Here is a 25,011-nt window from a genome sequence, read left to right on the forward strand (position 1 = left end):
GTTATTGTTTTCTTCTTCGATGGTAAAGGAGATGTGTTGATCGATACTGTTGAGTGTGTTATGGAAAGAGTCAACGGCGTTTCTTTTAATGATACAGAAACTATCGTCAACATATCGTTTCCATACTTTAGGTGAAACGGGAGTTGTGTTGATGGCCATCTCCTCGATTGCTTCCATACATAAATTGGCAAACCACGGGACTGACAGGGCTGCCCATGGCACAACCATGGATCTGTTTATAAACACTGTCATTGTAGACGAAGTAGTTATTGGATAGGACAAAGGCCGCTCCCTAATCAATACTCCATTCTTTTAAAAAAGAACAATTAGTTTTTTTGACAAATATTTTTTCCCGTTTTTATATTCTTTTTCTCACCTATTTTTGTATATATTGTAGTTGTCATCATTTTTTCCATTCATTTCCATTGAAGGCTGTAGCCTGACAGCCGAAAGCTCGAAAGTTTTTAACTGTATATAGCCAGTGAACGTTTTTTATAATAATTTTTTAATATGTTTTACCCTGGCTACGGTTCTTCTATTTTTAAAAGTAAATGGTACTATTGTTATGTTATAAAGAATGGCAATGAGTTGGCGCATGTCGAATTGTATGTCATGAAAAACTGGTTTTGATGGGGATAGAAGTATTGGTACCATTCAAGTGTCTGTCTTAGGAAAGAGGGAAGGGTTATTCAGTGAAGTATCAATTAGGGAAGGGAAGAAGGTACCTCTACTAAAGTACATTGAGAATATTTGCTTGCACGAATTGAAAATTCCTCTTTTATTACAATGACATTCGTCAGAGTTTAGCCCCGTCAGGAGCTTACACATCTGTTGTAGCGAGTTAGAAATCTCGTATGTTTCCGATGGTATGAATGGGTTAACAGTTAATAAACCTTTTTGGATCACTCATCTTTTTTTACTATAATAACTAAGTGGCTTTAAAGCTTAAACCTATGAACTATTTTAGTTGCACGTACTTTCAATAAATGATAATGATGATGACAATGACGTGTGAGATTGTAAAGAAATAATTAATATCATAATTTGTAATAAATGGATTCCTGGAACTGAGGAAGAGATTGTTGACGAAGGATAAGTATATAGTTTCTTTAATTTCAAGTATAAAGATAAGCGAAATGCGTTTGACATAACTTTTTGATGTCTCCATGACATCGTTTAATTTTCAAGTGTGTAAAAAACGTTCGAGACTAATTTAAGTCATATGAGTGAAGAGCGACAATGACGATGATGTCATGGAGACATCTAACATTGTGTTAACTTATTTCCTCATTTAATTTAATTAGAGCGGTTTTCAATTGAGTGTCGAAAGTAATTAGATAATTACTTTGGTTCATGATTACTTCACTCAGTGATTGGTTCAAAGTTCTCCCGCCATTTTTTCAACCAATCAAAAGTGAGACCAAAACCAATCGTGGCTCACGCGTGCACATTTTCCCGCGCTTTGTGTCGGTTACGTGTAATTACTTCGAGTTTTGATTGGTTTGCCGGATTGTCTCAGTCCTTTTTGATTGGCCAAAGTAATTACTTTGGTTTTGGTTTTACTACACTCAATTGAAACTCGCTCTATAAGTAATTTGAAAGAAACGTCACACATTTTTCTAAAAAAAGGCGAACGTCAGCAGCGTGTTACATAAATGGGCCCTTTGCATGAAACTGTAACATGGTTTAAAATCTGCACTGCTGGATGGCAAGCTACGCACTGGGACATCCAAAAAAAAGAAAAGTCAAGCTTGGCTGGTTGAAATCGCTTTGCTTTGGAGGCTGTTGCATTCTTTTGCCATTCAGCATAGCGGATTTTGTACCATGTGAAAGTATCATGCAAAGAGGCCATTAGAGCTGTGTGATACATTTACTATTATCAAAGAACTGGTTCTATAAACTTTTAAAAGGCTATTTACATATTCTACTAGGTTACAACTACTCATTATGAAAAGACATCTCAGTTTTCCGTTTGCGTTTTCTGAGTTTCAAGCGAAAAAAAAAAAAGAAGATAATTCGATTAACTACCTTATTACATAAAATTTTCGCGATTTTGATGTGGACATATTTCGCGAACCTTAATTTCGCGATTTTGCAAAAATTTTATAATTTCGCGTTTTTGAGTAATACGCACTTTACATTTCATTGGCAATAATACACTGGCGGTAATACCTCCCTTCCTCCGAGTTAACACACCATTTATTCCCGCCTTCTCCCATCTTTTCTAGACATGAACCCTCCCATGTGCGCTGGTGAAAAAGTTATACTGTTACATTTCCATCAACCAAGTTGCATGTATTGGTTTCAAAACCGATGGCTTAGCAGCTAGTGGAACAGCATTACAGGGAGCCAGTTAATGGACAGTTAAAAAGAAGTGCCGCCTGGGGTGAGATAGAAAGCAGTAGCGATGAGGATGACCAAGACATTGCCTCAGAACAGTAAAAAAATGTTATTCTGTAAACGTTTCAGTGGTATAAACTCGTTCTTTCTTGGTTATTGACATAATGCAAGTCAATTAATTTTCGCGTCATGTTACGTTTGCGACACTTTTTGTTCGCATCACTTTATAATTTTGTGATTTTTTTTCAAACCGCGAAATTAACGCGTCGCGGAAATTTCATGCAATAAAATATGTTGGCGAATCACAACGGAAGTAATTTCTCTAATGAGCCAATCATAGGTAAATGCAAGCAGTGGCGGAAAAACGTGTGTGAGGTGGGATGAAATTACGACGCGAGATTATCAAAGCAATCGCTACGCTCAGTGAGGCGAACCAAAGCATTCACGAAAGTAATTCCTAGACTTAAAAACCGCTTTGTTCACATCTATTACCACGAAACATCATCATTTTTTACCTTTTGCATATATCAGCAACATGCATGAAAACTCGTTCTTCCTGTTGAAACGGGTTTAAAGCGAGTGTCGTAAAATAATAATAATAATCCCAAATAATGATGATGATGAGCAAATAAGATGTGATGTAACTTGGTTCTCAATGGATTTGGTCTTGCTTCTCATTGGTTGAAAAATAGGTCATATCCAGCGTTGTGATTGTCTAATTTTCGATTATTTTGCCGCCTTCTTTTAAAAAAGCCCACTACCTGTCACTGCAAACAGCGGTTGTAAAAGCGAGAACGCCCGTTGAAAGCATTGGTCGTAAACCAATACACACCCCGAAGAAACCATTTAATTATTCTCGACACTCACTGAAAATCGCTCTCATTTCTCCAGGCTAGCATTATATTTGATTATGAGGTCTTTGTTTGCGACTTCTTGTCGTTAGGGTCCGCTGTTTCGCTTTTTCGGCGTTTCTTAAACTTTGTGGCTGTCGCTCTTATCTAGGTAAAAAAAATTAAATAACAGGATTAGTAAGAACTGGGTTTCTTTGTCAGTTTTTTCTAGTGAAAACAAGGTGTTCTGGACCCCATAAAACCCGTGGAGAGTAATTTCTCGATTTGCCAAATGTGCAACATGATGTTTATGGTACCTCATTTGTAGTCAACACGGAACAGCGTATTCACTGTCGATAATAAAACATGGGCCGCGGACTTGCCTGACATATCACCTACGTTTTATAAAGAAATTATTCCCATGCGAATAGAGTTTTTTATGCCTTTCCTCTTATCCGATAAGATTAGGTTTTCGAAGAGGCCTGGGACTTGGGATGAGCTATTTTCATTCCATTGGATGCCCTCCGGTTTATACGAGGCCACGTGATCGTAAACCAATTTGAGCGTCATTCACTGTCATCCTGCTGCCGAGCAAAACGCTTCTCGAATCCTTCCCAATCCCCTCTTCCCAAACCCTAGATCTTTCTTCAGCTGTCCTTAGCTTAAGATGTGTTCAGTGCCCTTCCGTTCGCCAAACTTTTGGACAAAGCAACCATTTAAGATAAAAGCGGCTAAGGGGTTTTTCCTCACTCAGTTTGGTCCAATGCTATCGGTTGGTTTACGCCTGGTAAACAGAGCTTTGGCTTGTCAAATGGGAAGGAAGAAAGGGCATGAAAGGCAAGCTTGATAAAAGTAAGGAGCAGTCATTATCTGACTAGCAATTTTAATATCTAATTGGTGTTTGGTTTTAAGATAGCATAGACAATTACAATCTTGGAACAAACCTGTTTGAGATGATCTGCATTGCAAAATGTCCTTTTGGCTAAGTTAATCTGCTCGGCCTTAAAAAAGAAAACATGCCCTTCGTCAGCTATTACGCCAGGAAATAATGTGCGAAAATACAACTTAAATTTCGGCCAAAAGGGTTTTGGTTATGGTAGTTCAGTTAGTTCGTGGCTGGCACCGGCAAAGAAATTTGTCTTAAATTTCTTTTATGATGGTAGCATTGAAAAAACTTGAACCTTTTTATTGTCACTGTTTTATTCATGGTAGAATACGTTTTATATGTTGTAGAATTGAAAAGACTGCCTATAGGTTTTTAATCGCGGGGCGCGTTTAAAGGCTCAATATCTTCCAAAGAGGAGACAAACATATTCTTGAATAACGGAGTTTTAGAAATAATTAATAAAAATAACTAATAAAATTTTAAAGTCGTTTTGTATTTTGAGTCAGGTAGGACGTTTTTGTTATAAGATCTGACGGATTCTTATTGAGGTGTATTATTGAGTTATTTAAAGTCATTCAAACGTAAAGAGTGGATTTCTGTTTAGATATTATACTTTTAAGCAATTTAAATAGCCATATTTTTAATTGTTTAGTATTATAGACGAGCTACCTTAGTTATCAACAACATTTTCTCGTTAGCATCCAAATTTGCATCAGTATCAGGCTAAGGAAAAGAGTAATATTCGTTTCATGTTAGTCACGTGACATAAAAACGAATTTAAGAATAAGAAATGGGAATGGACCTCAAAAAGTGGAATATTTTAAAAGCCGTTCTAAATGTTTTAATGTGTACAGAGATCTACCAATCCTTTCATTTGTTAACCAATTTCTTCGTTAACTTCTGATAATGTGAACAATGTAAAACAGTCATTTTGGGGGAAAATGAGAAAGAAAGGATCTTTAAAGGACCTTTATACAAAATTCATGGTTTTTTTTTTCATCGTTTAACAAGGCCTACAACGTGGTTTTTGCTATGTTGAAATGGTAAGGGCACAAAAGTTTGAGGCCACTCTTTACGTACCTTCCAATTATTCTTGAAAGCTTCTAAAAAGTTTCCCCAGATACCGAACATCAACGGCGGCGTAACCTAAGGTCGAGAATAAAAAAAACTCATTTAAAGCTAGGAGTGAAAACAAAACATTCTTCCAAAAGTATTACAACTCGAAAGGCGTACGTTGAGGCATCGCTCATGGCAAGCCCTGGTGTGGAAGGAAGAACGGGTTAAGAACAACTGTAATGTCCAAGAAGGAGAAACTAATTAAGCAAAAAACCTCTTCGCCTTCTCCGGAATACTGAAAATATTCCACAATGCCCTTAAAGTCGTCCATTGTCGATTGAACCTTTTCCTGCAAACGAGCAAGCTCCGTTTCCCCTGAAAGAGAGAAGAAAGCTTAATGTGAATTCCCTTGAAGCGGAAAAAACTTATTATACACGCCACTTTCCGGAGGTACTTTGTTGTCTGACGTTTTCAAACCTTTGGCCAAGAGAGAACACAGTTAAATAAATATCCCAGTGTCGCCATTCTGAATAATAGTAACTTGTTACGATGCCCTACTGTTCTGATACAAAAGAGCTTTTGTCTAATGATAGTCGGGCAAACATAACACGTCACAATTATTGAAGAGGGCGGCTCCTGGGAAATTTGACAGTGAAAATAAACTATTCCTAAAATTCAGTTATTGCGAACAAGACGCTTTCTTTGAAAACAAATTATGGATAGAATATCCTGACAAACTGCTTTGCCTGTCATCTCATTGTGCTGTCTGAAATGTTTTACTTGAGAGATTAATTAAGTGTTGTTTTAGGCGTTTACACAGTTTTAACAAAATTCGTTGCAGCTACCATCATGGTTCCCTTGATGCCATGGATTCGGGTCACAAACGAAAGAATACGAAGTACTGAATTCAGCCGGAATAGACTGAAAGTGACAGAAAACGTATCTTGGGGGTTTCCAGTGAATCGTCAGTTCCAGTTCCAGTTACACTGTGCAGTTGTGATGAGTATACTAAGTGCAGTTAATTAAAACGATTTCCTCTTCAGCGCGCGCCTTCTGCCGTAAGTGCTATATTGTATGTAGTTTTTAAATCGTATTATTATACATTGGTGTCACTAGCTCGATTTTGATTGGCTATAAGCACGCAGCTAATTCTTGCTTGCTCTGTTTCTCTTACGTCATATCTAAAGACAATAGATTTTATGCATGCAGAAGTGACGTAACCTAATACACTAACCAGCAGTTTGATCAGTTTTGTCATGGCGGAGCTCAGCTCAGGAATATGCATAATAAAGCAATTGTTGGATTCGGTTTTCGCATGATAGCGATAATTATCACAGCCTCAGTTTGTGTTATCCTCCTCAGCCTTCGCCTTCGGCGTCGGCAGGTAACAAAACTTTGGTCTTGATAATTATTGCTATAAGGTGTATGGCGTATGTGTTTATCTTTACTTGGCTGGAAGTTAAAGGACATTTTGTGACGTCATTTTTCTGTGTTCCCAGACGCGAATGGTGTTGAAGTTGGGGAGAAGATCAAATAACACTTTGTGACGCTACAGATATGTCCTGTAATTCAAGTAATGATGCAAGAGGATTTCAATAGCTGGGAAAAATAATTTACATTCTTACCAGTTGATAAATATTCGCGAACAAAACTTTGAAAAGGTTCCTTATGCTCAGAGTTGTTGCTGTCAAGGACCATCTCGGCCTGCAGGGAAAAAGGCGTTTATCATTTGTCTGGTTTTAAGTTCATTTAATATCACATCGAAACACTAGGAAAGATGAAGTCCACCTCGGATTTCGGTAGCCTCGCAGCTCCTACAAGGTCTCACCTGATTGGAGACCACCCTTGAGGTTTAACAAAAGAACAAATAACAGAAACAATGGACCCTAGAGGATAGAGTTGCAGCCCTTTTGTTTTAGGCCTAGGGTCCATTGTTTCTGTTATTTGTTCTTTTGTTAAGGGTTAGGGTGGTCTCCAATCAGGTGAGACCTTGTAAGAGCTGCGAGGTGACCCTCGGATTTATTGTTCGTCACCATTTTGCAGCAGTTATCAGTCACACGCGCCCTTTCATTTTTTCAAAACTAAATTTGGGTGGACGTCAATCCAATGTTTCCATTACAATATCAGTTCTGTTCACTTGGCAACAGTCGAATTCGTCAAGGGAACATTTGATTGACGTGAGCCAAATTCAGTTTCGAAAAATGGAAAAAAAGTCGTTGAGGGGTGCGTGCGACTGTTAATTCTTGCGAAACCATTAAAAAGAAATATTTGGTTTGCTTATGTAATTCATTTTCATGTGAATGGCTGCTGAACAAACACTCGTTTCGAACGAACAACTACTCGAAAATCAGCCGTTGAAGTGTGTTGATAATGCCTGTATGGTTCGAATTTGACCAAATCGATACAACAAGAGGAGACTGCACGCCCTGTTGTTTTCTCTGCGTACCTTTAGTTTCACCGGAAACCCAATTTACTACCACACTACAAAATGCATTCGAAGTTGAACGAGGATTAAACTTATCTACGCGGGGACTTCACCTGTGGTACTTCGCATTACCGTATGTATAGGATTGCATGCTTTGAATGATAAGCAGCTGACCAGTAAAATTGACGTACCTTGGCTTTGCAAGTTGCCAAAGAAATCTTCGCTTCGGCCAGTTCTAAAAGAACGCAAGAGGAACTGTTAATTCCTTACACATTAATTGCACTGTATATACTAAATCTAAAAGAAATGAAACTTGGAAGTCAATTAGATTACCTGCGTTGATATCCTTGAAAGAAACCTAGTTGGAAATAAGCACATTTATAAGAGTTAATTAAATTACTGCGTTTACCTGCGATCTTGTAAGTAAAGTGAAGCTATGATCTTCGCATTTGTGAACGCAATTTTTGAAATTGCGTAGAGAAGCCTGAAAAATTTAGGACTTCAACGAAATTGCAAAAATTGCGTTCACAACTGCGAAGATCATAGCTTCACTTGATTTAATATCCGCAGTTCATATATGATCCAATTCATATATCATTTGTTCTTGTAAGTATTAATTAGAGAGCTTTATTATTGGCTATAGACCTTCTAAAGTAGACCTGGCTTTCCGATAATAAACGGTTTTCAAGCGTGGGTCGCGAGAAATATCTCGATGGCTTTGGCTTTGGCTTTGGCTTTGCATAATTAATCTTCGTGACTGGTTGAGTTGAAATTTCGGGCCACGTTCTTTGTCAATCAGATACGCTTTTCTCCTCGGTTGAATATAGTTTTCTTCGCGTTATTTTTTGGCGCCTTTAGGACTGGTCTTTACTAAAGACGAATGTATGCGCACACTCAGTTGCGTTGAACTTTTTATTGCAGAGAGAGCGCAGAAGTCTGAAACCCATAACCCTTGATCAGCGATGGGATGAGGCTCATCATCGGACAATTCTCTCCAGTACTTGTCAACACTACTTCGTGAAATGACCAAATTTAAGGTTTTGACGACAACGTGGACAAACTACAGTGTATCTTTCAGTCTCACTCTTTACTTCAAATCCGTCCGTACCAATCCAGTTATAGGACACTTAGCCCATATTGTACAATATAAACAAGATGGAATAATTATGAAATACTTATAATAGGACGCCTGCAGGCGGAAGGAAAAGGGTGAGGCCCAAAACCACTTGGAGGAAGACGGCTGAGATTGAGCTAAGTGAGATGGGTCTGACATTGAGAGAGGCTCAGGCAATTGCGAAGGACAAGAATCGGTGGATGAGGGACATTGATGACTTAGAATTGGCCACTTTCAAAAATTAATACTATAATACTCTTTGTTTTTCCCCAAAAATTTTGCATAAGCATTGTCTTTATTTTCTCTTGGGACCTTTTTTTAAGTCCCAAGAGAAACTAGAAACAATGCTTATGCAAAATTTTGAAGGGCAAACAAAGAGTATTATGATATTTTTGAAAGTGGTCTATAGCTCAAACTTTGAAGTGACGTTTTCATCGGCGCAGTCGTCGTGGTTTCTTAAACTCCCTAATGTACAGTAAACCGATGGAACAAGGCCAAATGAGAGAGATCGAATGGACATCTCTGAGTAACGGACTTCTGCCATAGGTTAATGTGTCTGTTTGTGTTGCTTGTGCCTAATGCTTGGGTCGCTAATAAAAACTAGCCTTTGGTTGTCTCTTTCTGCTGTGATTAGTCAACGCAATTTCTTTGTTTTGGTTGCCAATTGGAAACGGATCAATCCAATAGTATTGAGTTCTCCTTGCAAGGACAGCAAAAGTTGTTTTGTCGCACCGTGACAGAATGACATTTATATTTCTCTAATTTGGTTTAAATTGGTTGATCGCTATCTACGGATATGACTTATTATCTTCTAGTATTAATTAGGCTATGTTTTCTGTTGAAACTAAAGATTGCATTGCATTGTGGTCATACCTGAGACGCTGCGAGGATCGCGTAGGGGTCTGGTAAGAGAAAGTCACCTCGCTCGACACCCTTCCTCTTTTCACAATATACTTCTACAACGTAATGCAGTAGAGTTTTGCTGTTATCCTGAAAAAAATTGTGCCCACATTAGTAATAACTAAGACATGAAAGGAACAATACATATCTGGTCTTTTTGTAGTTTGGTCATCGCCCGCTACAGTTTTCAAATTTGTAGCTTACAACCAGAAAGACGGTAGATAAATAATGTCAATAAATTTCTCTGCTTGTTTGTGCCTGATATTTGAATTAGAAGAAGAAAGCGCAAATAAATGATTACGCGGAAAATGTTGAAGAAAGTGGAATGAAAAATGAATAATGAATATTTGATTGAATGACTGAAACAATAAAAGAGCGCTTTAAGTTTTTTCATTCAACTAGGGACACTTACATACACCTAGTGTATGTGGGATACAAGTAATGCTGTTTTTTGTGTGTGTGGACGGAAAACCGGACAACCCGCAGAATCGTAAAAAAACCTGCGAGAACCAGCACAAATATCAGCCCTCTTAAGGCATCAAGCAGAGTAAGATAAACGATGAATAGTGAAATGATGAATACGAATTCTGAATTCTGAATGAGTGAGTGAGTGAGTGAGTGAGTGAGTGAGTAAAACAGTAAACAGTAAATCTTTATTGCGCCTTACTCTCCAAAGGGAGGTATCGGTCTCGTTACAATAAAGGTGATGATATCTACTAGAATAACTAATTAACTAAAAAGATCATACAATTACTTGTAATACAATTGGTATAAAATTATTATTTTAATTATTTTGCATTTAGGAAGTCTTTTCTCTTCTGAAACATTAAATATGTGTATTTACCTACTATCTTTGAAGTGCTTTCGTTTTCTAGGGTAAGCAAATACCGTATTTTATCCTCATCATGAAGGCTTTTGAAAACAACATCGTGTGTTGAAAGAAGAGAATGGAGCTCATTTCTAATGTTATCGTACCCTGGGCAATACATCAAGAAGTGCCGCTCATCTTCTATATAGCCTCTATTGCAGACTAGACACGTTCTTCCATCTACTGGGATTGGTGCACCTTTATTTTCGTATTTCCCAGTCTGTATTCGCAAGCTATGAACCCCCAGACGCAATTTTGTCATACTTATTCTATGTGCTGGGTTTCTGATAGTTTTGAGATAGCCTTCCAATTGGTAGTCGAATTTGACTTCTTTGTGTGTAAATTTCTCTCTAGAGCCTTCGGAAGTGTTGTTGCGAGCCTTCAGCCAATTTCGAATGTAGTCCTTTTTAAGCTGTTTCTTTATGGAGGAACGAGTGAGTGAGTGAGTGAGTGCGTGAGTGAGTGAGTGAGTGAGTGAGTGAGTGAGTGAGTGAGTGAGTGAGTGAGTGAGTGAGTGAGTGAGTGAGTGAGTGAGTGAGTGAGTAAACAGTAAACAGTAAACAGTAAATCTTTATTGCGCCTTACTCTCCAAAGGGAGGTATCGGTCTCGTTACAATAAAGGTGATGATATCTACTTGAATAACTAATTAACTAAAAAGATCATACAATTACTTGTAATACAATTGGTATATAATTATTATTTTAATTATTTTGCATTTAGGAAGTCTTTTCTCTTCTGAAACATTAAATATGTGTATTTACCTATTATCTTTGAAGTGCTTTCGTTTTCTAGGGTAAGTAAATACCTAATTTTATCCTCATCATTAAGGCTTTTGAAAACAACATCGTGTGTTGAAAGGAGAGAATGGAGCTCATTTCTAATGTTATCGTACCCTGGGCAATACATCAAGAAGTGCCGCTCATCTTCTATATAGCCTCTATTGCAGACTAAACACGTTCTTCCATCTACTGGGATTGGTGCACCTCTATTTTCGTATTTCCCAGTCTGTATTCGCAAGCTATGAACCCCCAGACGCAATTTTGTCATACTTATTCTATGTGCTGGGTTTCTGATAGTTTTGAGATAGTCTTCCAATTGGTAGTCGAATTTGACTTCTTTGTGTGTAAATTTCTCTCTAGAGCCTTCGGAAGTGTTGTTGCGAGCCTTCAGCCAATTTCGAATGTAGTCCTTTTTAAGCTGATTCTTTATGGAGGAACGAGCATTCTTAATGTGTAGTTGGCTTGATGTATTGCCTATAGAGTGCATTCGTATAGTTTCGTCATTATTTAATACATCAAAAAATTGGCTGTGACTTTTTGCGTGATGAATGAGTGAGTGAGTGAGTGAGTGAGTGAGTGAGTGAGTGAGTGAGTGAGTGAGTAAACAGTAAACAGTAAACAGTAAATCTTTATTGCGCCTTACTCTCCAAAGGGAGGTATCGGTCTCGTTACAATAAAGGTGATGATATCTACTAGAATAACTAATTAACTAAAAAGATCATACAATTACTTGTAATACAATTGGTATAAAATTATTATTTTAATTATTTTGCATTTAGGAAGTCTTTTCTCTTCTGAAACATTAAATATGTGTATTTACCTATTATATTTGAAGTGCTTTCGTTTTCTAGGGTAAGTAAATACCTAATTTTATCCTCATCATTAAGGCTTTTGAAAACAACATCGTGTGTTGAAAGGAGAGAATGGAGCTCATTTCTAATGTTATCGTACCCTGGGCAATACATCAAGAAGTGCCGCTCATCTTCTATATAGCCTCTATTGCAGACTAAACACGTTCTTCCATCTACTGGGATTGGTGCACCTCTATTTTCGTATTTCCCAGTCTGTATTCGCAAGCTATGAACCCCCAGACGCAATTTTGTCATACTTATTCTATGTGCTGGGTTTCTGATAGTTTTGAGATAGTCTTCCAATTGGTAGTCGAATTTGACTTCTTTGTGTGTAAATTTCTCTCTAGAGCCTTCGGAAGTGTTGTTGCGAGCCTTCAGCCAATTTCGAATGTAGTCCTTTTTAAGCTGATTCTTTATGGAGGAACGAGCATTCTTAATGTGTAGTTGGCTTGATGTATTGCCTATAGAGTGCATTCGTATAGTTTCGTCATTATTTAATACATCAAAAAATTGGCTGTGACTTTTTGCGTAATGAAAGGCTTCCTTTAATAGAGGGTTGACTGTTTTATGCTGTAATCTAAGCGAGTAACTAAATATTGAAGCTTTTATGTCTATACTTAAAGGGTACCGTCCAAGTTCTGCCCTACAGGCAATGTTCTCTGTGTACCATGGGGTATTTAGTGTTTGTTTACAGAACTTGATATGGACTTGTTCGATAGTGCTTTTGTCAAAATGGGTCTTATATGATAATAGCTCCGGTCCCCATATTTCGCATCCATATAGTAGTATAGGTTTAACAAGGGCATCAAAAAGCTTATTCTTAATTGTAATTGTGGTCGTATCCGAATTGGAGAACAATCGTTTCACTGTCGCAAGAACTTTATAAGCTTTTTTGCTAAGGATGTCTCTTGCGTAGGTATAGCGACCAGATGAGGTCATTTCTATTCCCAAATATGTTTGTTTGTCGACGATTGGTAATGCTTCACAACCATATTGGAAAATTTCCTTGTTTTTGGTTTGACCGTTCCCACTAAAGATGATGATATTTGATTTGTTGGTATTCACCTTCAGCTTCCATTCCTCTGCGTGCTTTTTAATGACGTTAATCGATTTCTGTAGTCCTTCTGGAGAGGGACTTAAAACTAACAAATCATCAGCATACATGAGGCAATTTAGAGAATGGCTTCCAATCATTACTCCTGGACAATGGTTGTCCCTAAAGTATTGCGGTAAGTCATTCATAAATAATGAAAATAAAACTGGACTTAAGCCATCACCTTGCCTTATTCCTTTGTTGCATGAGAACATTTCTGTGATAGAGCTTTCATCAGTTTTGACGCAACTTTTAATCGACGAATACATGGATTTAATGACTTTAAAGAATTTGCCTTTAACTCCATATTGGTAGATTTTATAGATCAGCCCGGACTGCCACACGCTATCAAACGCTTTTTCATAATCGATGAAGCCAACATAAAGTTTCTTATGTTGTTTTGTATACTTATTAATGAGTTGCTGTAGGATGAATAAACTATCTGTTGTTCGGGAATTTGGGCGAAATCCAAACTGTTCTGGATTGAGGATGTTATGTTGTTCGATAAACTTGTTCAGCCTGGATTGTAAGATTGATGTAAATAGTTTTCCTAAACAGCTCGTCAATGTGATTCCTCTATAATTTGCTGGAGACCGCTTATCACCCTTTCTTTTATATATCGGTTTTATAACACCTATGTTCCAATGGGTTGGGAATGTTCCACTGTCTAGTATATCATTGAACAGTTTTTCTAATGAAGGCATTAGATAATAGCGTCCGTGTTTAATCATTTCGTTAAGGATAGAATCCATACCCGAAGCTTTCTTCAACTTGAGTTTTGATATTTGTTCATGGATTTCGTTGGTCGTAATAGGCTGCCCTAAAATGTCGTTATTCGGTGAATTTTCGTTTTCCCAGTCCATATCTTCATTTGAAAAGTCCAAAGTGGTGTGCGGTTCCTGGCTATCATATAATAATTTCTGATAATGACATATCCAATCTTCTGACGAAACAGAGGTTTCCTCTTCGACAGCATCGCTTTTTCTAAGTTGATTAATATACCTCCAAAAATCTTGACTGTGTTTTGGGTGTAAAGCATTAATTTCATTTATTATTTGGTTTTTGTATCTTTTATGCATCATTTTGACATGCTTTTTGTATTTCTTTTTAAGAACAAAATAATCTTGTCGTAGTGATTGGTGAGAACTGGGGTTAATTTTCTTTACTAATTGTTGCAGTTGTTTCTTTAACTGTCTGCAGGTGTGATCGTACCATGGTTTCTTTTCTTTGGTAGTTTTAGATGTTTTCCGCGATGTTGCTAGGCATGATTTGGCCACCGAATTGATAATTTGGTTAAATTGCGAGATTTCATCGTCTACTGATGCGTGGTGTTCTGAGTTGAAGGAATCAAATAATCTTTGAACATTAGGATTGGATAATGCACTGAGAAATTTGTCTTTTGAATCTGCCTTCCAAAGAAACTTTTTAAAGTTCTTTTGAGTAGGTGCCGCTTTGCATGGTGGTTGTCTAGGTGCATTGTCTTTTACCATGTGAGAGCGGGAGGGAGTTAATTTTAGACTGATAGGACAATGATCTGAGTAGGTTGTCAAGGCTTGAACTTGAAATCCTAATATCGTCTTTATAAGGTCTTCACTTGCTAGTGCGTAATCGACTGTGCTTGCCCCATTAGTTTGATAGCAAGTGTATTTTCCATCGAGATCACCTGTTAACCTGCCATTCAAAATTCGCAATCTATTTCCTATGCATAATCGTAATATTTCTCTTCCTACTTTGTTGATTGTGTAGTCCGCGTTGTTTCGCTTTGGGCAATCCGTGTCTCGATTGTAGGTATTATGAATTGTTAAAAAGTCATCCGCATCGTTTTCAATGAAATCGTTTAATGTCCCCGTTCTCGCATTGAAGTCACCAAGTAAAAGAACTTGGCCTTGGGTAGAGTACTTATGAATTTCTTTTTCTAAGATACTGATAACGTCTTCTCCTGTGAGTGAGTGAGTGAGTGAGTGAGTGAGTGAGTGAGTGAGTGAGTGAGTGAGTGAGTGAGTGAGTGAGTGAGTGAGTGAGTGAGTGAGTGAGTGAATGAATGAATTAATGAATTCTGATGAAGAGAATCATTAAAGGAACAATAAAAGGAAAGAACAACTAATCGGCTGATGGATGTAGAATTTTCGACTACTACTTTACAAACCTGTGTTTTGACATCTTTCACTTTGTTGAGGACACTCAGTTGGAAGCCATCTGCTTGTCCTCTGTTGGTTCCTCCGTTCATAAAGTTTCCCAAAGTCAGGATGATAGCAAGAACAAATGAAATCTCTTTACTGAAATGTCAAAAAAATTCTTAATGAGCTGAAAAAATCAGGGCCATCATCTTAGTTCAATACCATTTTCCTTCATCGAGGTTCACTGCGTGCAATGGCATGAATGTCAGTTTACCCATGATTGTTTCCAACTTCGCGTAATAGTGAATTAAATTGCCGTGGGTTAATACTATGTCGTCTCCGGATACGCCTTTACTTGCAATTAAGCTTTTGCAATAGGGCCTCTAAGCAATGAAGAAGAATCGCAGATTAAAAGTAACATTGCTTTGCCGAAAGAGTGACTTTATGCCACAGTCATATACCATCACAGTACTTGTCGTTGGTCAAAAGCAAGTTGCTACTGTTACTATTACGCTTTTACTTACTTTGTACGAAGTAAACTGCCAGCCTCAAATATTGCAGATAATCGTCTGTCTAGAATTGGGAAAAAGATAAATAACAGCTTATTAAAAAAGATGTATGGTCTGGCGCTGTTTTTAATACAAGTTACACTGACAAAGGCACTTTCCTTCAGATGTCTGCTGCTTTCTTGTTTCCCGCGCATTTTGCGCCGGCTGCATGCGTTTGCTTCGCCCTATGATTAACTCGTTTTATCCCTTGTTTTTTTTTTTTCGGTCATTCTTTTGACAGTGAAATGAAAATTAGCTATAGTCCATTTAAACAAACAGAGTTTTCTTGACGATATTAGCCTCATTGGTTTATATATCTCACACTATTTGCAGAAAAAGGTGGACTGACTAGAATTTAAGAAAATTACACAGGATTTTCAAAAATTGCATAGATGAAATAAATTAAAGATTATTGGAACATAGAAAGTGGTTGGTGACCAAAATATCATCGACTTTCGACTTGGCCACCAAGTTGAACCAAGTAGGAGGCACGTTGAACAGTGGCGCAGTGTCTAATCTACTACTTTCCTAAACACCGCAACGACAGAGAGTCAAAGATGTAAAAAAAAAGCTACAACATGTGATTCTTACCAATGACAGTTACTGTTTCCGTGAATTTATTTCTGCACAACCAACACTCCAGTCGTTCGGCAAAGTGGTCCATTTTGTGTATTTGAAGTAAAAATTCTTCAGGTTTGTCGAGAGGCACTAGAATCAATAGAATCAAAACGAGAGAGAGTAAACGAAGTTTCTACGACTGAAGTGTACTGGTAGATTGGTTAATTGGTTTAAGGCCTTACCATTTGGGTTTTCTTGACTAAACTTTGTAATCAAATCGATCTCATCTGATTTTGGGCGAATGTCGTACAAGGCTTTCAATCTGAAAATGAAAAGCATCAAATAAAGAAATATTGGTGATGTACAGCATCGCTATGTTAATGTAATTCAACTTTTCTTTCAAATCCTTCAGCGCACATTTCGAACAAGTTTTTTCGAAATTCTTGGAAACTAAACCAAATTAATAGCTACCTTTTACATAAGAAATATGTAGTGCTAACTCAAGAGAGAAAAATGTTACTGCAAAGTTTCATACATAGAACCGTCTCTGTCCAAAATTTCAAGGGTTTCGTGAAGCAGGCCTGTTTCCATGCTATCAGGCGTATATCCTAGGTCTCTAACTCTGATCTGATAATAGAGAGCTTTAGATTCTGGGACGAGAACGACTACGAATACGAGATTTTCTCATAGAATAACATTGAGCGCGAGCAAACCAGCGTCATTTTGCCGAGAAAAACGTGATGCCGTCGTCATTTTAGTGCGAGGTTTTGCAAAAACGTCGTCGTGTGAAAACAAGTCACCAACACGGTAGCAGTTTTGGGATTTTTCGATCAGCCCAAAGGGTCAGTTGCTGGCAATAAGAATAACTGAACAGCCTATACTGTTAACAAAAAAAAATTTCTAAGTAGTTTCGCGAAAAACGGGCATTCAAAACTCGTACTCGTTCTCGTCCTCGTCTTAGAATCTAAAGGTCTCTAATACTGGGCTCCTTACAGTGAAGTCGTGCTATTTCTTATATCTGAAGTACACAAACAATCAGTCAGTCAGAGCCTTACCCATCCATATCAATCACAGAGGTGTCCATTTTATAAATAGCTTCCTTGATGTCTTCCAGCTGACAGTTCAAGCTGCTCATTATGATCCCAATGGTCTGAGAGCGACTATTGTCCAGAAGTTTAGCTGCCTGGGGATGAGAAAAGAGTCACACACATAGGTATGATGGCCCTTGCTGAGGTTATGACCCAAGATCTGGGACCGGATAGCAATCATATTACAGACCACATGAAATCCGTTACTCTCTCTTGGAATCCAGGGTGTTTTTTTCGTCGTCGTTTTGTACTAAACCCGTATATAGAGGATGAAGATAATGTAGAAATATGTCTTTCATATGCAGTCTCTTCATGAAAGACACTTATGTCCGGAGGATTAAGTCGATTAAGTGATATGAGGGGAATTTACAACTCTGTGATGGTACATGATCTACCTGCTCTAATTAATAATCTACGGAGTAGTGTTCTTGTTCAGCCTCACACCTAATTCCCGAATAAATACTTACGATTTGTCCTTTAGTGAGTAAAAAGTGACTGTCATCCTGGAGGGATTTTCTGTTATCCTTTTTGGATTTTTTGGTTATTTTGCGCCCAAACAACCTGCCAGAAAGTTAAATACCGTGAACAGAGAGTACGAGTACATAAAACAGTGTAATGTTGAAAAAAAAATTCTGAGCTTTAGCTTCACCATACTTAAGGACGGTGCCTACTAATTCAAAGATATTTTTGCGCGGTTTAACGAATATGCGTGAAAGGCAGATCTTAACAATGTTACTATTTTCGCAGATAATTAATCAACAACATTTGTAAAAAGCTTGAAAATACAAAACAATGTAGGGCATTCTTTTCCAAATTGAAGCTTAATTATCTCTGAAAAATACATGGTTACCCCCAATTTTCTTTTTGGATACCCCGAGCACTTGCTAAGTTCTGCTTTTTCCGCATAGTTTTGAACCGCGCAAAAATATCCCTGTATTAACGAGCACCACCGTATCTCGAGATGCGTAGAACATATGCGCACTAACAATAGTAGGCACCGACCTTAAGGTGATTCATTGGCTAGAATTTTGCACTAGAGAGAGCTTTTCTCTCGTCTCAGTTTTGCCCTTTTGGACGTATTACCGACGACTTGGGATTTGTGACGGCAAACTCGTGCCCGGGCCTTTTCCGCCGAGGGGAGGAAAACACGAAACCTTGCCTAGGCCTGGTGAAGGCTATGTTGGTTACAAATCCGGAAAGGGAAAGATCTCATTTAACAGATGATTATCAACACTAATATAAAATGATAGATATACTTACTTTTGGAACTGTTTCTTATTGAAGTCCATTTCTTGCATGTTCTTCCAAACAGTGTGCTTAGGTCTGTTGTTGTTCATTTCTCCGCTATCTGTTTCATCTGGAAAGAAAGCATACGTTTCCTTCACTGAGTTATGATTTCATCTTGGTTTGGAGTTGATGAACTTTTAAAGCTTGAAAACACATAGCACAGTCTGTTTCAAATGTGGAGTTAGGGGAGTGGGTGGCAGTTGCACGGATGAATATAGAGGTTCAGTTTCCATTTTTTCTCTCTCTCTCCCGCTTCAGACATTACTAGGTTTTCAAGACAAAACCGAGAGCTAATGAGCAGAAATTTGGCGTGGTAGTATTGTGTTTATTCTGTTAGATTTCACTTTCAGCTTTTGAGATAAATCACGGTTTAGAGTTTGTTTCTACGAAATCTAAGGGTAAGTTCTTGGAACTGGGATAATGAGATGGGGATTCTTTTGCTCGAAGGTTGAATTAAATTTTGAATTCAGTAGAAACGACGAGAAAGGCATATTCGGAAAACGTCCGCGCTCTCCTATTAGGAAATGATCGAACCTGTTCAAAACACTCGGGTGATAAATTCATCTAGTTACCTTAAAATTGTCACGCTTTGCAGATCACTACGAATGGTGATTAATAACATAGAATTTGGGGACAAAATGGTATTCTAAACTATCAATGATACAAGAGATGATTCACACAAGGAAAACCAACCTGTCATGAGAATTCTTGTCCAAAACAGCGGCTTCATTTCTACGTCTGGTTTGATGGCAGCTTTCTTGGGTTTGACGGGCCCTCTAAAGTGACACATACCAGCACCAATAGGAGGAGGGGGCGGAGGTGGCCCTGCACCAGGAACAGGGGGAGGTGGGGGCGGGGCACTGAAAGGCCCGTGTGGTTGAGGTGGGGGTGGTGGCACTGGAGCTGCCTGGCCAGGAGGTGGAGGAGGAGGAGGAGGAGGAGGAGGTGGGAGAGGAGGGGAGGTGAAGACCATTGCTTGATCACTCGATGTGGAACTGGATAAAGAAATCTCTGAGGATGTCTCACTCTCCAGCTGGGCTTTAATTTCACTTATCTTATCCTGATACTGCGCTATCTCAAGCTCGTGTTCTGCCTTAATTCTTTCGATCTCTTTCTTGAGGAATTCAACAGTCTCTTCATCTGGATTGCTTGTTTCCTTACAGTTTTCGCCTTTTGTTTTGCAAGATTGCTCCTTAGATTCCTCAACTTTAGAGTTCTTCGGCTCGTGAATACCATTAACCATACTCACAGCTGAACCCTTTACAACCTTGGCTGTGCTCTCTACAGTTGTCTTTCGATTAAATATCGGTGAAGTTTTTATTGAAGACGTTGCTACTTCCCTTTTCGGTATATTTTCTTCGTCATTATTGATCTCGGGATTTCCTGTGTTACCACTCTTTCTTCCTTGAACTATGACGGGTGACTTGGTCACATAGGTTTGGGTTGTGGGTTTCAACTGGGTAACCTTACTTTCTTGCAAAGCGGTTTTCAAAGGTGTCCTCTGACCATCTTGACTTGCAATCGGATTTGCCACGTGACTAGTAATGAAACCGGTTTTAGCCTGTTTAACATATGGAACTTTGGAGATATTGTCTTTTAAACTTTCTATTTTTTTAGCATCGAAAGCATGACCAGTTTTAGCCTCTTCAGCTGGAGGAGCTTTTGAAATCGTTCTTTGATTCGATGTGCTCTTTGCAGATATCTTTTGACCGTCTTGACTCGTAATCGGTTTTGCCTCGTGATCAGTCATTAAACCGGTTTTAGCCTGTTTTACGTAGGAAACCGTCGAGATGTTATCTGTAGGATTTTCCAATTTCTTATCGTCGAAAGCGAGACCAGTTTGAGCCTCTTCAGCCTCAGGAGCTTTTGAAATTGTTCTTTGATTCGATGTGCTCTTTGTAGATATCTTTTGACTGTCTTGACTCGCGATCGGTTTTGCCGCGCGATCAGTCATTAAACCAGTTTTAGCCTGTTTAACGTAAGAAACCGTTGAGATGTTGTCTGTAGGATTTTCGGATTTTTTATCGTGAACATCAAGACCAGTCTTAGCCTCTTCGGCTTGAGGAGCTTTAGAAATCGTTCTTTTATTCGATGTGCTGTCTGCAGAATTGTCAGAGTTGATCTCGTGGCTCGAAGAGCCAGTCCTGCCTTGTTGAAGCTGCGGGGCCTTGTACACGGACCTGTACGTCATAGTGTTCGCCTTTACGTTTTTCGCGGGTTTCGCTTGTTCGTTACTCCCTTCCTCAATGTCTTTGCTATTTTCCTTCTTCTGTTCATTTTCGTCATCACCCATACTTTGAATACTGAATGACTGATCTCTTTCCAGCAGAGCTGCCAAGCCTCTGGAAAGAGATTTGGTAGCGTTGGCTCTCTGGCCGTTTTGATCTTCGCGTGAACTGGCGCCGAATGCTTTTTCTGTTCTATTGGTACTTGTTTTTCTAAGGCTATGGGTAACCCAGGCTGGTTTGTCGTCTTCTTGCTTTGCAGTGTTGTTGAAGCGCTGAAAGGACAAAATAAATTAACATTCCCTCCAAGTCTTGCCAAAAGCGGCAATTAAATTGCGCAAACATGTTTCGTCAATTGCTGTTGTCTTTTTCAATGCAATGAATAGTGAAAATAACCAAAATGAGTTTTTAAAATAATTTGGAAAATGTCAAATTGTCATGATTTGTGTGTACATAATAACAATAGAAGTTACAATAACAAGTTAACATGCTGTAGTCGTTGGAAGCTCCAAGCATTCTTCTGAGCTTAGTTTCAGTGATCAATCAAAGACTGATTTAAAAAAAAACCTTTGTGGCAAAGATGCTGTAGTTGTTCTCTTTTCAGGGCCACTGAAACTATGATGAAACGATCAACGCTATCGGACGATCTTCAGTTCACACCGATTTTCAATTAAGTTATTTCTGTGACGACTAATGGTTTGCAGCCAATCTCTTGAGACAAAGATAACAATGCTGCAATGCACAATTGCTGGTGGACGAACAAAAGGAACTAATGAGAAATCTTTTGTTTTCGTCCACCATTATGGCGGCGATGAAGTAACTTAAAACCGTCTGTATACCAATAGGCGCAAACAGCGCATAGATTCAATCCGACTTCAAAGGAATCACAAGGGGAGGGAAGTGGGGAAAAAAAAGTCGGATTACTGAATTATTAGTGGAGACATCTAAACCAATGGAGATATTTGTTATATCTGCTAATTGAAAAAAAAATTAGGGGCGTCTCTGATACATACATAAATACATATAGAGGATATTACATGGCCGCGCGGGGATACGAATTTTATCTTCGAGTGCTGCAAGTATCTCTCACGAGTGAGCGAAGCGAACGAGTGAGAGATACTTTCAGCACGAGAAGATAAAATTCGTATCCCCAAGCGGCCATGTAATGTTCTGTTTATTATATAGATATTGATGAAATGTCTAGATTTAAAACAACTTGTTTTATTCATTTCCAAATGATGAAAAAGTGGTCACCAACCACTAAAACACGCATGTTGTGTAACATGAAACAAGATGTGAAAGTTATGAAAAACAAATCATGATAATGTAAAATTTTGCAATAAAAATGTTAATGTAGTGGAAAAGAATTATATTAAAGCACAAAAGTATCTTACAATGTAGAGAAAGCTCGCGTTTTATTGGCTAATCATGTTGGTTACCATGACAACACCTATATCCTTACATGTGAAAGATAAAAATGATACGTTCACTGCGCGCGGTGAAGATATGATTTTTTAGTAAAAGGAGAAATCCTGGTATTTCATCAATATCTATATAATAAATATACTTAATACACCTCTCCCCACAGGGGCTTTTCAGGGCCAATGTAACACAATTAACGAAACGTAACAATAACAACTCTTAAGAATCCCAACTGGCCGGAGGTAAGCTAGTCGGCTATTTACAAGCGCAGCTGAGAGGTTGAACCAGGGACTAGGAACAAATTCAACCAGTGGTCAGAACGTGTCTTGGACCCAGGATTCCCGGATCTCAAGGCAACCCCCCTAACCACTGGGCCGCACTGCCTGTAAAGGAAGTCGCGTTACACACTCTTAAAATAGCATAAAACTATCATTACCTAGTGTCTGACAAAAAAAAGGTATATTCGATGATTCAAGACCCGTTCTGACCACTCGTTGAATTTGTTCCTAGTATTCTCTGGTTCAACTTCTCGGCTGCACTTGTAAAGGGCCAACTGGTTTGCTTCCGACTAGTTGGGATTTTTAACAGTTGTTGTTGTTCTCTGTTGTTGTTTCGTTGATTGTATTTCATTGGCCCTGAAAAGCCCCTATGGGGAGTAGTCAATTATATTGATTTCCATCAATTGTATTGATTTCCACCTCTAGCGGAGGCTTATTCCCCGAAAATGATGGTAATTGGTTCAAATTCTAACGTAGCGGGGGCAAGACTCGATGTAAAAAAACTTTTGTTACCCTTGTTTTTGCATTCGCGATATCCGCCATGTTTACCCTCGAAGTCTGGAACTTTTCTGTCCAATAAAACAACTGAGCACCGTCTTCAAAAAACTGTGATCTGCCAATGCTTTTGATGAATCCTCCGTCGAGAACTCCTTGTAGAAACTGCGTTGCGCTCTCTCGAGTGGGAAATGTGTGATGTAATTTTTCCACCAAACTATCGACCAAACTTGACCCTTCAAACACGTCGTGCGTCTTTCCACACCAGGTCTTGCAAAAAACCTTTAGAAAGAAAGAAAAGCTGAATTAGCAATGGAGAAGTAGTTAGAAAACAATTCCTAACCTAATTGTTAATTTTTTGACTCCACAAGGACCTGCTTACATCGGCGGATGGCCCGATTGTTTGATCAATATGCCGCAAAAAATATAAATAAATAACATTAATAAATGAATTTAATAATAATAATAATAATAATAATAATAATAATAATAATAATAATAAGAATAATAAGAATAAGAATAAGAATAAGAATAAGAATAACAATAATGATGATGATAGTGATGATGATAATAAATTTATGACTTTCGAGTCCTTCGATTCGCTTATCACCTACGGACTTGTTGACCTGGCGTGAATGATGCGCCAGCATGCGTGTCGATTCCTTTTCTTAGTAAAACGACGAACAATAAAGAGATCAAGCTGCGAGTAACGAGCCCAACTAGATCACAAAAGAGCAAAAAATTTTGCAGATACATTGTGCCTGCAACCCAGTAATTAGAATAAGGCGTTATCAAAGCCGATTAAGATTAAATGAGGACTACATTAATGATATCATTGTTTTAATGGCAAATGCATAAGACGTTATTGTTTCGAGAAGAAGGACTTGATTATTAAAATGGAAGGTTTGTAGGTAATGATGCTGGAAAGAAACCAAAAGATTGTAAATTGATCTGCGAAAAATAGTAGCATAGAAACTGTACAATCTTTTCGATATCGCATGTCGATAGGTTTTTTTACGCCAACATAAAAGTTCAAAGTTCTCAAAATAAGGACAGACAAGTAAAAAAACACTTGAAATGCCAAGTCATGGTAATGTTTTCAAGGATCAAGCTGAATTCCAGTGTTTTTTGAACTGATCAAAACAATAGGTCGCTTTATGCCATACAGTGTTGCAATTTGCCTTTGAAGACGGGAAGTGTTGTTGGGAAAGAATAGGTACTGAAGTGTTGTGACGAAACCGCAATCGTGTAATGCGACTGATATCTTAAGACAGTCGTAAATGTCTGGGAACTTGAAAAAATCAATAGTAACGAGTTTTAACAAGTCAGGAGCTATCCAGAGTCGTTACAAACCGATGTTTGCCAAAAATCGTTTGGCAAGCCTTTGATGTCAAGGATTCCACTAGGGCTGCATGAAAGCTCTACGCCAGACATTTGACTCGGATATTTTTTTGCCCGGAGCCTTAAAACGATATTCATTGAACGATATTACAACGTCTAAAGGTTAAATACCTTATGTCGATGTTGTCCTAACCATAAAATCACAATTTGTGTCGATTAAACCTCCTCACTAGCTGTGCTTTTCACACTAGCTGTACGTGCTTCCACCTTGATAAATGTTACAATGCACTGTTGGTGAATGAGAAGGGGATGACATAGGTTCCGGATTTATTAACTCAGGTGACCTCTATTACGTAGATCTCCTAGAATTTGCACTGATACAGAGAGGCACAATTCCTGCTTACCACCATTTCCTTTAGAAACCTTGTGGTTATTTTTTTTTGTTTAGGGAGTTCCAGGAACTGGTTTGGTCTGATAGTGCAACTTCGTCAGTCGACTGGTACAAAATT

General features: G+C 38.3%; 1 protein-coding gene across 3 annotated transcripts in view; it reads right to left on the reverse strand.

Moving 5' to 3' along the window:
- Positions 1-1,093: 1,093 nt before the first annotated feature.
- The window catches only part of LOC137993464 (formin-like), a 34,852-nt gene continuing 10,934 nt past the window's right edge, over positions 1,094-25,011 (reverse strand). For 2 of the 3 annotated variants that reach the window (XM_068839325.1, XM_068839345.1), the window contains exons 2-18: positions 23,180-23,443; positions 19,435-21,241; positions 18,715-18,811; positions 17,922-18,015; positions 17,422-17,549; positions 16,609-16,688; positions 16,400-16,516; positions 15,785-15,833; positions 15,290-15,419; positions 9,525-9,641; positions 7,871-7,895; positions 7,729-7,772; positions 6,738-6,816; positions 5,387-5,487; positions 5,137-5,202; positions 4,115-4,171; positions 1,094-3,338 (exon numbers count right to left, since the gene is read on the reverse strand). In XM_068839325.1, coding sequence (XP_068695426.1) covers positions 3,249-3,338; positions 4,115-4,171; positions 5,137-5,202; positions 5,387-5,487; positions 6,738-6,816; positions 7,729-7,772; positions 7,871-7,895; positions 9,525-9,641; positions 15,290-15,419; positions 15,785-15,833; positions 16,400-16,516; positions 16,609-16,688; positions 17,422-17,549; positions 17,922-18,015; positions 18,715-18,811; positions 19,435-21,241; positions 23,180-23,443 — 3,345 coding nt within the window. In that variant the 3' untranslated portion in view covers positions 1,094-3,248. Of the gene's footprint in view, positions 3,339-4,114; positions 4,172-5,136; positions 5,203-5,386; positions 5,488-6,737; positions 6,817-7,728; positions 7,773-7,870; positions 7,896-9,524; positions 9,642-15,289; positions 15,420-15,784; positions 15,834-16,399; positions 16,517-16,608; positions 16,689-17,421; positions 17,550-17,921; positions 18,016-18,714; positions 18,812-19,434; positions 21,242-23,179; positions 23,444-24,673; positions 24,988-25,011 lie in introns of those variants that run through there. The other variant, XM_068839335.1, reaches the window with a different exon arrangement.

Source organism: Montipora foliosa, chromosome 1 (assembly GCF_036669935.1).
Source record: "Montipora foliosa isolate CH-2021 chromosome 1, ASM3666993v2, whole genome shotgun sequence".
NCBI classification, from domain to species: domain Eukaryota; kingdom Metazoa; phylum Cnidaria; class Anthozoa; order Scleractinia; family Acroporidae; genus Montipora; species Montipora foliosa.